General features: G+C 44.6%; 1 protein-coding gene across 1 annotated transcript in view; it reads right to left on the bottom strand.

Annotated features, from left to right (window-relative positions):
• The window catches only part of LCP2 (lymphocyte cytosolic protein 2), an 88097-nt gene that overhangs the window by 5447 nt on the left and 67862 nt on the right, over window positions 1–14788 (bottom strand). Inside the window, exons 11-17 of the mRNA XM_053298013.1 lie at window positions 8412–8434; window positions 8292–8311; window positions 8096–8194; window positions 5897–5927; window positions 4173–4185; window positions 2612–2738; window positions 2025–2068 (exon numbers count right to left, since the gene is read on the bottom strand). Coding sequence (XP_053153988.1) covers window positions 2025–2068; window positions 2612–2738; window positions 4173–4185; window positions 5897–5927; window positions 8096–8194; window positions 8292–8311; window positions 8412–8434 — 357 coding nt within the window. The remainder of the gene's footprint in view (window positions 1–2024; window positions 2069–2611; window positions 2739–4172; window positions 4186–5896; window positions 5928–8095; window positions 8195–8291; window positions 8312–8411; window positions 8435–14788) is intronic.

Genomic DNA, 14788 nt, shown 5'->3' with positions numbered 1-14788 from the left:
TGGGATTTCAGCAAGTACAGCTTTTCTTTCCCCTGCATGACAAGCTGTACCTGCTGAACTGCACTCTGCAATGCATCTCTTAAAGGTACAGGAGACCTGGCCTCTTTTCTATATGGCAGTTCTGCCTCTAGAGCAGGGGTGTCAAACTGCGGCCTTCCTGCAGATGCTGGCCTCCAAAGTGCCTTGGTAGCCGGTGGAAGCAACAGCTTTCCCCAATCCTTGCTTGGAAATGATGCTGATGCCTCTGACACTGCTGGTTACCAAGGCAACTTGGAGAAGGCAGCCTCCCTCTAGGCACATGGTGGTAGTTCTGAGTGTGGCACTTGGGTTTTGGAGGTGGCAGTGGTGTGGCTAATGATTAGGGGGGTTATGTCGGCTCCAGCCCAGGCGACAGAGCCAGTGGGGAGTAGAAGTAGCCTTTGGGTGACGGCCTCAGGCAGGAACAAGTAATCAGGCCAGTGCTGGGAGACTAGGGATAGGGTAGTGTCTAGGAATTATTGACCCTTAAGCTGATTCTCTAGCTGCTGCAGTAGGCATGACTGTTGTGGAATCTGACCTCACCCGCCCTTGCAAAAAGCCAGCTTGCCTGCTCTTTGCTAGCTGCTGTTTAAAGCTGATCAACTTTCCAAGTTTGATACAGGGGAGGAAAGAGGTTGGGGGAAAGTGCCATTTTATCATCTTCCATAGACAAACGTGTGAAGCAAATTATAAGAGAATGAAAACTTGGCATGCTCACAAAGGAAACAGGAAATGTATTAGGAAAAACAATGGCTGTCATCCAATCTAATGAAGCATGCATTCAACAATAGTGAGTTGGTGCTATGGAAAGGGGTGATTTTTTTGTCAATCTCTCCTTCCCTCTAAAGTAGATTGTGATTCTCAAAAGTATGTCTCGATGAGTCACGCAGCCCTCAGAGAATATTTTTGGGAATCACGATGAGCTTCAGATGGAAGGGAAATCAACAAAAATCACCCCCTGCCCTCATAGCACTAGCACAGCATTTGCAGCTCCAGTGCTTTGTGAGTCTGGATGTTGGCTAGCACATCTAGGAAAAGACACAGGGAAGAAGCAAGGCAAAATGGTAGGGAAGCTGGGACAGGGCCAAGTTTGAAAGAAAACTGGGATCAAAAGAGGATGACAGAGGAAAGGAGGGCTGAGAGTGAAAAACTGGAACAAGGCTTGAGTTTGCCAAATTTCCAGGACTGCCCTAGATTCTGCAGGAATCCATGTCAATCTCCAGGTGGATACTGAAAGCAATTGTGGAGATTTTAATGGCTTGCTATTGTGAAAAATATTGGGGCACACAATTCCAGGAATAGCTTCAGTCAGAGCTGAAGCAGGGCCCAAACCAGGAAACTGTGTCAAAGCCAGTTGAACAGAGAAAGGATGTTGAAGCTTGCCCTCTCTTGCCAGTTCTGTTATCGTCACATATCTATTCACATTTCTACCATTTTGTGGGCATCTCAGTAAGTATTACATGGAGCACAGCTCTACCTGTTCACAGTGGCTGATATCCTGACTAAATTTACTAGAGGAAGTCCAACTGAAATTAAGCAGTCCGTTGGAGCAGGGATTCTCAGTGTTGGGTCCCCAGATGTTATTGGACTTCAACTCCCATAATCCTCAGACCCAGTGGTCTTTGGTTGGGGATTATGGGAGTTAGTCCAACATCTGGGGACCCAACATTGAGAATCCCTGCTTTAGAGTAATACATGGCCCTGTGGTCACCAACTGTCAACAACGACCTGAAGGCACAACTTTACCTTTACCTGTCTAGTACTATGGAGTAATGTAGTCAGGATGTCAGACAGTGGCCTTTGGATTTAAAATGATACAGCTGATTTGCAGGACTAAATCTGATCCTTTGATTCTAGTGTGCATGTCATAAATATTTAATTTATAATTTAAGTGCCATGTTGCTCTTAAACCTTACAGTTCAAACTTCTAAGATTATGAGGACTAGAGATGTTTTCAAAATGCAAGCTGATCATTCAGAGGGGAGGCATTTTTTTAGAATACATACTTGACTGCAGGTGTGATGGTAGTGTTCCACTTGAGGAAATAGTGCTGTAAAAACAAAGGAGGCTTAGCATACACAAATGAAACGTGGCACAGTGATAATCTCTAGTTTTATATAGTGCCTTAGAGGCATGTATCTGCTTAGTGCTGTACAGGTCTAGAGCCAGAATCTGCTTGGTGCTGTGCAGGTCTAGAATCCTTTGCAGGTTGCAAGTTTATTAGCTATTTCAGACCCCTTGTGAGAACCCACGTGATGATTAAAACGTTCATCAGAGGACCACGATTTCAGAACAGCATGCAGTTATAAATGTAAGTGAACATAATCATTCCAGACCTATACTGACAGAAGCCAGTTTTAAACAAGTACAGCTGGGGAGAGGAGAGCACTGCCTGGAATGAGTCCCATACACATCAGGGGGAGATCACAAAGGGTGATCTGTGCATGAATTTGCCCTTGCTGAACCGGAGCATTGAATGCTAGCCTCTTCTCACAGAATTCAGTTAAGAAGAATCATGAATAAGTGGCATCATAACATAATATGCATGACATAAAGAAGCATAATAGTTCATTACTTGATTAGTTCAACAAACCTTTCTGTGTATGCTTCAGGCTCAGCCTTGGATAATAAAGGAGTCTGTTTAGATGGTAGCTTAGAAGGGAAGGTGTTAAAGAATGGTGACTGTGAAGGTGGCTGTGGGACTGGCCTGTGGGGAACATCTGCATAGAAAACAGCAAAACACAACAACACAATTTAACTAGTTCATGAATATATTAGAGAGCAATGGAACAATGGATTAGCACCCTGAAAAAGTTGGGCAGATCTAAATTTCCTGGCTGAACTTCTGCCCTTTTTCTGGAATCCATTTCAGAATTCAAATGTCCATGTCCCAGCCTCAGATCAAACTACAATCAGATTGGTTACAGCAGCTCTGCAGGTTTCACTGATGCCATAGGTTTCACCTTGCATGCACAAGTTGTACAGTACCTACATGCTGCAGTGAAATAATTGCACAAGTTTAGTGTAGTAGGCCTCTGCTCATATGGGATATGCTGAAACTGCCATGTTTGCACAAGAGGTCTCTGCACATGCACAACAACTATTATAGCATCTGTGAAGACTTCTGAAACCACTGCAAAACCTGTCAATTTTTGGTAACTCCCAAGTCTATTCTGGTGCATTGCCACCAGAAACTGCAGATTTGCTGTCAAATTCCATTCCATATGGAACATTTGCTGACAACTACAGTTTAAAGTGAACTACAGTTTAAAGGGAGAGATAGTGATTCTAGATTTTACTCATGCTCTAAAAGTTGTGGAAATAGCAAATTAAAGTGGTCAGCTTAAACTTCTGTGCCGTGTAAGCAATAAAATTGCTTAGATGGCAGCATATGGAGCCAGTGTGGTATAGTGGCTAGAGTGCTGAGTTCAAATCCCCATTCAAACATGAAACTAGCTGGGTGACTCTGGGCCAGTCACTTCTCTCTCAGCCTAACCTACTTCACAGGGTTGTTGTGAGGAGAAATACTAAGTATGTAGTACACTGCTCTGGGCTCCTTGGAGGAAGAGCGGGATATAAAATGTAAATAAATAATAAAATAAAATAAAATAAAATGTCATATTTTTGTGCCGGCTTTACAAATTGGCCTTGATGCACCCATTCTTTGCCTCAGTCTTTCAGTTTGACATTCATATCTTTAACCTCAAACCCAGACTGCTTATTAATTCTACATGGGTTTGCCTTTGAAAAGATTTCAGTAAATGCAAAGTGTCGTAGTCTGCCTCCAGGGAGAGAGGGTTGCTGAGAACACATTATCCATGGTTTGTTGATCAAGTACATGATAAGAGTATTTGTTAGGGCCAAAACTCAAAGGATCACAGCCTTCTCATGGGATAGAGCTGCTGAAAAAATAATATTCCACTACCATCACATCTTAGATTTCAAGGCACAGGGATAAATCCCAAAGTATCCCAGGGCTGCAGCAGTTCCTGAACCAGTGGAACTGAATACCACCTCTCTATCTCTTCACATTTCTCCTCAGAACCCTCTTTTTCTGTGAATGCTTTGGCATAACCCCTTTGCATTATCTGAAACAAAGCCCAAAACTGAAACTGCACTTAATCATAATAACTAATAAATAATAAATTACGTACGACCATCTTCCATCTGAAAGAAAGAAATTTAAAATAAGTTAAAATTAGGGTTGTAGCCTGATTAAAGCAATCTTAATTTATTAATCATAGGAGATTTAAATTATTGATACATGTAAATATATCTGCAAAAAACTAAGCAATAGTTATAATGAATAAGAAAACATTCTTTTTTTAAAAAAATGCACACACAAGGCATAGCAGGCACCATTTTAGAAAAGCTCTTTCCTCCTCTGTGAAAGGATGGCTATGCTTCTCCTAAGATGGCACCTGCTACCTGTTTTGGTTTTGTTGTATGTACAATTTCCTGAAAATAATTACTTTTTAAAGCAAAAACATCCTGCTGTCTGATAGAGATGCATCTTTTAATCAGTCTTGTAGAAATCAGTTCATTTAACCATTGATCAAGGTTTCACAAGGTCAATCTTGAAATTATTATTCTCTTGTAAAATATCATTACTTGGAAAATCAATGGCAGAGAGCCAAAGAACCCAAGTCCTTCTATATGTACTTCATCGCTTCAGAGGCATTCTGACCCCTGGACTTCGGGGCTGAAGTCCAGGGCCTCCACACCCCCGGGGAACCCCCAAATCCTCTTTAGTCTTCCCCGGGTGGTGTGGTTGCCGTGCTGTATGCTGGCCTGCACCGCACCGAATGGCTGAGCATGACCTCTGCTTTGGAGACGGGGGGGGGGGGGGAATGAGGAAAGAAATATGTGGGATGGGAATATGTTAAGTGAAATGTTTCTGCTAATGCATATTTGCATAAATATCCTGTTTTATATTCTTACATTCTTGTTAATTCAGTTGCTGATCTGCCCTCAAAAACCCACATATTAAAAATACTGCGAGTGTCACGGTAGACAAAAGACTTTTCCTGTGTGCCAACATATATACAGTCTGTGAACATGTGCACATACAGATCCATATGCACTGACAGTTATTCATTTACTATGTTCAATGCACGAACAGTAGCACACTTCCAATCTGCATCCTGCATTTGATGGGGCCTACATCCAAGTTCATTTTAAAAATGAATGCATGTAAAGTCATTCACACAAAAACATGTGCATGTTTACAGACACCTGTATGAGTGTACACTGTATTCATATTCTGACTATATAGACCAGGTCTGCTCAACTTCGGCCGTCTTACAGATGTTGGCCTACAACTCCCATAATCCATGGCTATTGTTTTTAATGGCCCTGCCTCAGTATTTTTTTAAAAATCCCTAAAAATACATCTTTTTAAAGAGGCCTTTTAATGCCCCTCTGTGGTTATATCTGGTAGGTTTTTTACTTCTTTAGTTCTTTAGCTTTTATAATTCTCAATTCTTAGCTTAAAAAAAAATTAATCTGCAATTTAATACTGATCGTGGTTTTTAACCTGACTTTTAACTTGGTTGGTTAATTTGGTTAATTTTATTGCTTTTATTGTATATTGTATCTATTTTATTGTTGTGAGCCACCCCGAGCAGTAGTGTACTGGAGGAGTGGGGGACAAATATTGTTGTTGTTGTTGTTGTTGTTGTTGTTATTATTATTATTAAAAACAATCCAGTCAATAATACCTGTCTGACTGTGTAAACAAGAAATAATAATAATAATATTGGCCACTGTGGCTGGGGATTATGGGAGTTGTAGTTCAAAAATAGCTGGGGAGCCAAAGTTGAGCAAGTCTGATATATTCATATTCTGAATAGTCTTTTTGTGATAAGCATATACTCACATCTGCCCTTCTTTCAGATACTGGACTGTTCCTAAAAGAAAAAAGGAATAATAAAGATTAATTTTCAATATAGTCAGAATGAAAGGCTGGCACAGAATAAAACAAGTTGTTCTAGTAAGAACTAATCAGCCTATTTTCCTTTCACTGTCTCTACATCTGGACTAAATTTGGTGCAAATCGAGGTCCACAAGTTAGATCTCTTGCACCTCAAAGGTTCATGTGTCCGCCATCTTGGCTCGGGGTGGATGTCATAATTACAAACAGTACCATTGAGGTGTCCCTGTGTGTCACTGATTACAGCTGTTCCAAATTTGGTTCAAATTGGTTAGACAGTCCTCAAGTAATTGCACTTGCACCTCAAATGTTTATGTATATAACATCTTGGATCGGGGTGGGTGACATCATCACAAACTATACCATTGGGGCATCCCTTTGTGTCCATTCAGCTGTAGCAAATTTGGTTCAAATTGGTTACGCTGTCCACAAGTTTGTGCACTTGTGCCTCAAAAGTTTATGTGTCCACCATCTTGAATTGGGGTGGATGATATCATCACAGTCTTTGCCGTTGAGGTGTCCCTATGTGTCCCTACAGCTGTAGCAAATTTGGTTCAAATCAGTTAGGTGGTTCACAAATTAGCCCACTTGGGCCTCAAAAGTTTACGCATCCACCATCTTGGATCAGGGTGGATGACATCATCACAAACTATGCTATTAAGGTGTCCCTATGTGTCCCTACAACTGTACCTGATTTGGTTCATATTGGTCCAGGCATTGTGAAGTTGATGGGGGAGGGACACACGGATCGACACACAGACACACACACAGAGAATGCTGGGTGATCTGATAAACCTACTGGAAAGTAGGTTAATCACACTTCTAATAATTCACATCTATTTTCTTGGAACAGCTCATTTAATGCTAGGAGACTATCAGTGGATACCTGCAACAAAGTGTTTCAGTATATCCCCAGTCCTTCACAGGGATGCAACCAGAAGGCCTGAAACACAGCCTTGTCTACTGTTTAGGGCACATAGAGAGGGCAGGGAAAATTTTTAAAGAGTGGAAAAGGGGAAAGGTGTCCTTTTTCTTTTCTTCCCCTCCTGAAACCTTCCTATATCACATAGGAGGAATTTTTCCCCTATCCTCATAGCATGCATCCTCCTGATCCTAATCCCCTCTACTTCTTTACACTTCGTAAAGTGCACTAATTCTTACCTGTTTGCCTCCACAGCATGTTGTATAAAATTAATCCATACACCTTTGCAAAAGATGTTCTTGGTATACTGTAGGGGGGACATGCACTGGGAAGGAAGATCTCAGCATTCTTCCTATGTGCAAATGAACTATAGAGGCAAACTAGATATTAAAGTGCATGACCTGTATGTTAGCATCCGAGTCATGCCAAATTCTTAAAAATTAGAGCAGGGGATGTAAAGAGCAGCGTGGGTGGGGTCAAACCACCTCTGTTCTGATCTTTTTCATGGTGGGAGTGAGTCCTGTCTTACAGCCCATCAGGAGAAAAATGGCTTGGCATTTTGTGGGAAAGGCTTCGCAGGGGAAGGGTTCAGCATTCTTGTCCATGCTGCACTTCATTTGAATCCCCTATCCACCCATTTTATCAGAATTTGGCACAACCTGCATACTGACACACAGGTAGTGCCACCGTAACGCTGAGGGAAGGGGTTACCAAGCGGTGGTACTCCGGAGGTGGCTAAACTACAACACTTATCCCCAGCTACAATTTATTGTGGCTAAGCATGGTGGGAGTTGTAGTTCAGCAACATCTGGAGAGCCAATGGTTGGGAATCCCTGAATTAGGGCATGTTCACACAACCACTGCCCGGTCTGGAAGTGGAGAAATGTGGCATGGGAACTGGAGTTGGGCAGGTTCACATGACATGCCTGCTAGGAGTCCTTGCCTGCCAATGTTTTACCATCTGGACAATGGTCATGTGAACCTGCCACTAGTGCTCCCTGTGTTCATTCTTAACTTTGCTTTCTAGTTGTGTGAAACCCTGTTGTATTTGTGTTACAACCTTACAATCTTGTCTTCTAGAGCTCCTTTGAACCAACACTTGAAGACAACTTCACATGTGATCACACAGTCTACAGTGGTGATATGGAGAGGAAATGGCAAATATGCAGGACACTTTTACATATTTAAGCAGAATCACTTCAAACATGGTAATGTATCTTTACTTTATGAGTGGTGGTTTCTTTCTATTGGTTGGATTGTTTTTTTTATCAGTTGATGGCACAGGAGGCTTCTGTATCTTTGCTAACTCTTCTCCCAGATACCTAAAAAGAAAAATAGTATAAAAGAGACTAATTACTTTTAATGCCATACTAAATGGATAATCCTGCCAGTGCATGCAACAGAAAATTAAGTCAATACCTGAGCTTTGGTGCCAAAGGCTGCAAGAGAGAAAGAAACAAAAGCAGAAATTAAAGCAAGGGTTAGTATATTTGAAAATGAATTAAAGTAGGTTACATTAGTATTGAAGGGACTTCTTACCATTTCAGCAAATCCTCTTCTGCCTGATTTTTTTTAAAAAATGAAATAAACAGAGAAAAAGGTGAGTCAAAAAGTAACTAGTTTAGTTTTGAGCAGTACAAATTGTTCTGGTCAGGTTTAATTGTGTGGCTTTAATAGGATATAATAATGTGGCTTTGGGAGTGTATATGTATTAACATCTCATTACAAGGAATGAATCGTTGACACTTACCTGAAGTGTAATTCTCCTCACAAGTATGGGTTGTATCTACAGACTATTATGGGTTGCCTCGACTTTCTGCTCCTAGACAGGGCCAATCACAGAGCTTTGCCTATCACCAGGAGGGAGGAGCAATCCCCTCAGCCCTCAGTATGTAGCCAGCTCTTTAACACTCTGAAGTCAATAAGAACAGGAACAAACAGACTGTAAAAAACAGGGTAACAACATTCTTGAGGGTAAAGGAAAAACCCCAAGGAATAATTCTTAGTACTAACACAACACCCTCCAGGGAGAACAGTCTACCCTGAATAGGAACACTGCCCATAGAGCAAGGACAGGAAAGGAAACACATCAGACAAGAAACAGGCAGGGCGGATACAACCCATACTTCTGAGGAGAATGACCCTTCAGGTCAGTGTCAACAATTCATTCTCCCTCAGAAGAGGGTTGTATCCGCTGATCATTATGGGACCTACCAGAGTCCCTGCAGAAAAACTTTAGGTGGGAGTTGTAGAGTCTGGTCCCTGGGTAGAAACTACCTGCTGCAGGACCCACCTGCTAAAAGCAGCATCGGCTGAGGCCCAGTTCTGTATCTTGCAATGCCTCACAAAAGTAGACAATGATGCCCATGTGGCAGCCCGGCAAATATCCACCTGTGGAGCCAAGGTAGAAAAGGCAGCCAAGGTAGCGGCACTCCTGGTCGAATGGCCGTAATGCCCCCAGGAGAAGACACACCAGCAGTGGAATAGGCCAGCTGAATACATTGACAGATCCATCAAGCTAGAGTGGATCTCTCTTACCAAGAGAACAATCCCTAAAAGAAACAAAGAGAGACTCAGAGACCCTAAAAGAGCTGGTGTGTCTTAAATAAATCTTTAAGGCTCTGCAGTAAGTAGGATCAATACAGAGTAACACATACTCTGGGAAAATTAAGCACAGCTCCTTCCATATGGACAAAGCCCCTAAATCAGAGACCCACCTGGTGGCCGTGACTGCACCAAAAACAATACATTAAGGGATAGAAGTCTCAAAGATACTGATGTTAAGGGCTCAAACGGTGCCCATATAACTCTAAGAACCAGGTTCAGATCCCAAGTGGGAAATCTATGCACCATAGGGGCTTCAGGATAGCTGCTCCTCTCAGGAATCCTTGGATATGCGGATGCCCTGAAAGAGAAGGCACACCCTGCACCTCCAAAACCGAGGCAGTGGCAAAAACTTGGTGATGAAGTCTGTTGCACTGAATGCCCCTATCCAGCCCCTTCTGAAAAAACCCCAACACCTGAGCAACAGACGCCTATATCGGTGGAACTCCTTGAGACTCATACCACGAGGAACTCAATTCATCCGGTTGACTCATACACCCTGACTCTACCGATGTGAAGCCATGATAGAACCCTGAACTAGAATACCCACAGGCCTCTAGGGAGCTCCGCTCAATCTCTGAGCAAAGAGATTGAGCCATTCTGGCTCCAGATGGAACACTGGCCCCCGCCTGAGAAGCTGGATGTGACAACCCAGGGCCATCAGAGCCTCGCTGAACAGCTCCACCAGGTCTGAGAACCAGGGCCAGTGTGGCCAATGTGGAGCTACCAAGATGATCTCCACCATCTCTTGCCGAATACGCTGGACCGTCTGCGGAATTATTGCTGTGGGTGGGAAGGCGTATGTCAGACCCCGCAGCCAGAAGGATGTCAGGGCATCCACCCCCTTGGTTCCTGGGGTCAAGAACTGGTTTAGCTTGGTGTTTTTCAGGGTAGCGAACAGGTCCATAACTGCCAGGCCAAACCTTTGCACGATCTGCTGGAAGGCATGATTGCTCAGCGACCACTCCCCTGGATCTATTTGCAAGTGACTTAACCAATCCACTACTGTGTTTGACACCCCACTTACATGGTCGGCCTCCAGAGATAGCAGATTGACCTCCACCCATGTCAGTAGTATAGTTGCCTCCTTCATCAAAGTCCGGGACCTACCGCCCTGGCAGTTGATGTGGGCCTTGGCAGTTGCACTGTCAGTCCGAACTAGGATGTGATGGTGCTGGAGGATGGTCAAGAACTCCATGAGAATGTATTATCGCCTGGATTTCCAGCTAATTTATGCTGTTTGATCTCTCCTCCTCAGACCAGACACCCTGCACTATGAGCTGCTGACAGTGTGTCCCCCCCCGCGCGCACACACACACACACACACACACACACACACACACACACACCCCAGCCCTGAAGGCTAGCATCTGTTGTTACTTGGATATGCTTTAGCGGTAGAAACTTGATCCCCTTTCTTATGGCTGGGGACACCCACCAATTTAGACACAGTTAAACTCACTCTGACAGTCCCTGAGTCTTGACCTCCCCATAACCTGGTCCTGCCAAGGTAAGAGGAACTCAAGGCTTCCAGTGGGCTTCCAGTACCAAGAAGGTCGCCTTGACATCCCCCTGGCTTCTCAGAGCAGACGGGACTTGATCAAAAGATCATCTAAGCAAGGATAAATATGACTCCCTTGGTCCTCAAGTGCACCATGAGTGCCACCATGATCTTAGTAAACACTCATGGTGCAGTTGAGAGACTGAAGAGCAGAGCTTGATACTGATAGTGAGAGTTGTACACAAACCAAAGAAAGTGTCTGTCCTGGACATGAATAGGGACATGGAGGTACACCTCCTTGAGGTCTACAGATGCTAGAAATGTATTTCGCGGGATTGCCATCAGAATTGAATGGAGGGTCTCAATTTGGAATCCCCTCCTTCTCAGGAACTAATCAACAAATTTGAGGTCCAGGATGGCCCTCCTTTCCCCATTCTTCTTTGGCACCAGGAAAAGAATGGAATACACTCCCTGGCCCCTTTCCTCCGGTGAGCTCAATTGCCTGTATCCTGGATAGATGTTAAATCGCCTCCAATATCAGGGCATGCTTGGACCTCTTGCACGACCGGGGAGATGGGGGAGAACTCCATACAGTATCCCTGGGATATGATCTGGTGAATCCATGTGTCTGAACATGTGCTCAACCACTTCTGTGCAAACACCTGCAACCTGCCCCACACCTGGAAAGGCGGCAGTAACCGGCCATGAAAGCAGTCATTGGTTGGCATTGCACTTGAATCCAGGCTTGGCATGTTGACCACCCTGCTGGAGCCTGTGAAGAGCGTTGTCCCGAAAGGAAGACTACGGCTTGGACCAGGCAAACCTGTCCCACTTATTTTGGTGGGGACAAAACCCGGTTTGTAACCTCTAGAATTGGAAGGAGTAGACAGAAAGGCCTTTGACTGGTAGAAGACATGGCCTTTTTCTTGTCCTTTGTCTCAACTAGTATGGGTCCAAGCATCTCACCAAACAGCTTAGCCCCCTTGAAGGCCGAGTTGATGAGGTTAATTCTGTTCAACCTTCCAATTCTTGGGCCAGAGCATCCAATGAACAGTAACGTCTGATGCCAGAGCTCTAGCTGACAACTGGACCGTGTCAAGTGAAGAGTCTGCCATAAAGGCCGCAGCCTTGCCCAGCTTGTTGAGGCCCTGGCACAAGCCTGGCAGCTCAGGAGGTACAAGCGGAGTCAATTCTTTGACCCACAGAATTGCTGCCCTGGCAAAAATGGAATTGGACATTTAAGTGCATAGGGAAAGGGCAGTAACCTCATGTGGCCTATGTATGGTGACATCACATTTCTTGTCATCCAGATTATTGAGCATGTCATCACCTTCTTTGGGAAGGACAGCCCCAGTCACCAAGGCAGTCACTTCAGCATCTATAGGTGGCACCTTAAGCTTATCCATAATAGGCTTGCCTGTATTGTAAAAACGCCTAACTGCAGGCGGAGGCCCTTTGCTCTCAGTGGGCCTATCCCATTCCGCCTGAATAAGATCTGGGAATAACTGCGGGCAGGGTACTGACACCTCGGGCACCCTGAGGGAGGGCAGCACTGTTGGGTCCCCATCAGGATTTTCAGGAACAGGCTGTGCCACCCCTTACAGTCTGAGACCTTTGCAAGCCTTATGGTGGAGCACAGGGAAGTCAGATTGAACAAACAAACGATGAGGAGGGTGCTGAGCAGAGCCAGACTCACCCTCGTCCCTGGAGAGCTCCCGCTCCTCTCTGCCTGAGTCAGAGGCCTCAGAGGGGTCAAAAGGAACAGGTCTAATAGGCAGAAGAGGCACTGCAGGGCTTGCAGGAACTGGGCATGTAGGGATAGGAGACTCATATAGAGACAGCATGGGTGGCCCCTGCTCTTGCCTCAAGGGCCGGGAGCCTGAAGCAGTCTGTGCAACAAGCACCCAAATGGTGGCCATGGTCTTCTCAGTAGGCTCCAGCAGCAAATTGGTGGGAACAGGCAGCCAGGGAAGCTTTCTAAACTCTTCTGTCATAACGTGGTGGATCAAAGCTGCAAACCTTGGGGGACTCTCATCCTCCTCATTGTCCGCAGGCAAGGCTGCCTGAAGAGAGGCCTCTGACGGATGGAAACGCTTGATATGCAGGGCGCCAGAAAGATCGTCTGTAGCCTGAGCCCCTGGGGAAGTCCCCTCTGTCTCTTCCCCCACAGCATGGGGCATGGGTAAATTGCCCACTTATGGTGCTGAGGCACTGGGTCCCCCTTTGGCCGGCAACCCCTCCCAAAGTAGAGTCTTATGTGCTGCCTAAGTCCCGCTGAACTTTCTTCTCGCTGCCCCCTTCTTCTTCACCTTCAAATGCCAAGTATCGGGTGTGGGATGAGTCGCCGCCACCCATTCAGCCCTGCACACAGAGTGAGCCACAGAATCCTCCGAGAGAAAGGCAGAAATCTCTCTCTCACTGAGTGAGGCCTCAGCGGCCATGTTGGAAAAGCACGCCAAAAAGCTGCAGCGGAGGCGAACTCAGTTCATGTGCTAACGGTCTGTCTCCCTGGTTCCCCTGACTAGCACTAAGGCACGCAGGGAATTCAAGAGGAGAAAGAAACAAAAACAAAGAACAAGAGAATCCTCAGAAAGGCTTCAAACTGTAAAGAACACGAAGCAACCAATTTAGCACGTGCTGGAGCAATACAGGGTGAAAAACTGAGGGCTGAGGGGATTGCTCCTCCCTCCAGGTGATAGGCAAAGCTCTGTGATTGGCCCTGTCTAGGAGCAGGACCCATAATAGTCAATGGATACAACTCTCTTCTGAGGGAGAATACATTAATATATGTGGGTAAATGTCACTCAATCTCTCACATAATCACAGGTCTATTTTCTGTGGTATGTCTGCACATGTATGTGGTTCATACTCTTCACAAAACAAGCATAAGTATATTTGCACTAGGTAGTAAACATCTCCACTTTTGCAGTACTGACAAAGTATACAACTACTATGCCCAAACTCTGTTTATTAGGGATGTGCTGAATCGCGATTTGGCTGCCAAATTGTGGGGCATATCCCTTTTAAACTGAGGGCTTACACGGCCCCTTTAAAGTGGAGGAGAGCAGGTCCATACCTGCTTCTCCTCCACTCACCACCATTGCCATCATCCTGGCGCTCCCCACCAGCTATGCCTGTGTACCATCAGGGCTTAGCCCAGCTGCCCCCGCATGCTGGTGTTGCACAGAGGCATCTGGGAGATGCCCCGCCAGTGAGCAAGCATAGTTGGGGGAAGCACCAGGATGATGGCTATGACGGCAGGTGAAAGAAGAGCAGGTATGGACCTGCTCTCCTCCGCTCTAAAGGGGCTGTGCAAGCCCTCGGTTTTTAAGGGATATGCTCTGCAATTCGGCAACTGAATCACAATTCTGAATCACAATCACATCCCTATATCCCTTTACCAGCTGTAAAATGCTGGTATTCTACAAATAAATTATCCAAAGAGACAGCAAGAAAGAACTTTGCATGTCTATGCTATTGTACAGGACTAAACTAGATTATAGACATATAATTCACTTAGACTAAAGGCAGAGTTTTGAGCTTTTGGAAATTTAAAAAGAAAAATATTGTGACTTTTGAGAACCTGTTTCCTTGTTCAGGTCCATTCATCGTTATGGTTTATCAATTCCTGCTACTTTGAACTTTGTTATTATTTGATATCAGATTTGATACCTGTGAGAGGCATCTCTCTCTTGTTTATAATCAGATTGTGATGTATTATGATGAAGTCCTATTTAAAATGTTGCTGGCAATGAATTTGCATCATCTTTATCTTCAGTTATGCTTTTCCTTTTTAAAACTCTTCTCTAGC

This window comes from Hemicordylus capensis, chromosome 2 (genome assembly GCF_027244095.1).
Source record: "Hemicordylus capensis ecotype Gifberg chromosome 2, rHemCap1.1.pri, whole genome shotgun sequence".
Lineage (NCBI taxonomy): Eukaryota > Metazoa > Chordata > Lepidosauria > Squamata > Cordylidae > Hemicordylus > Hemicordylus capensis.
Note: the sequence above shows the minus strand (reverse complement) of the source record. Positions and strands in the feature narration are given on the sequence as shown.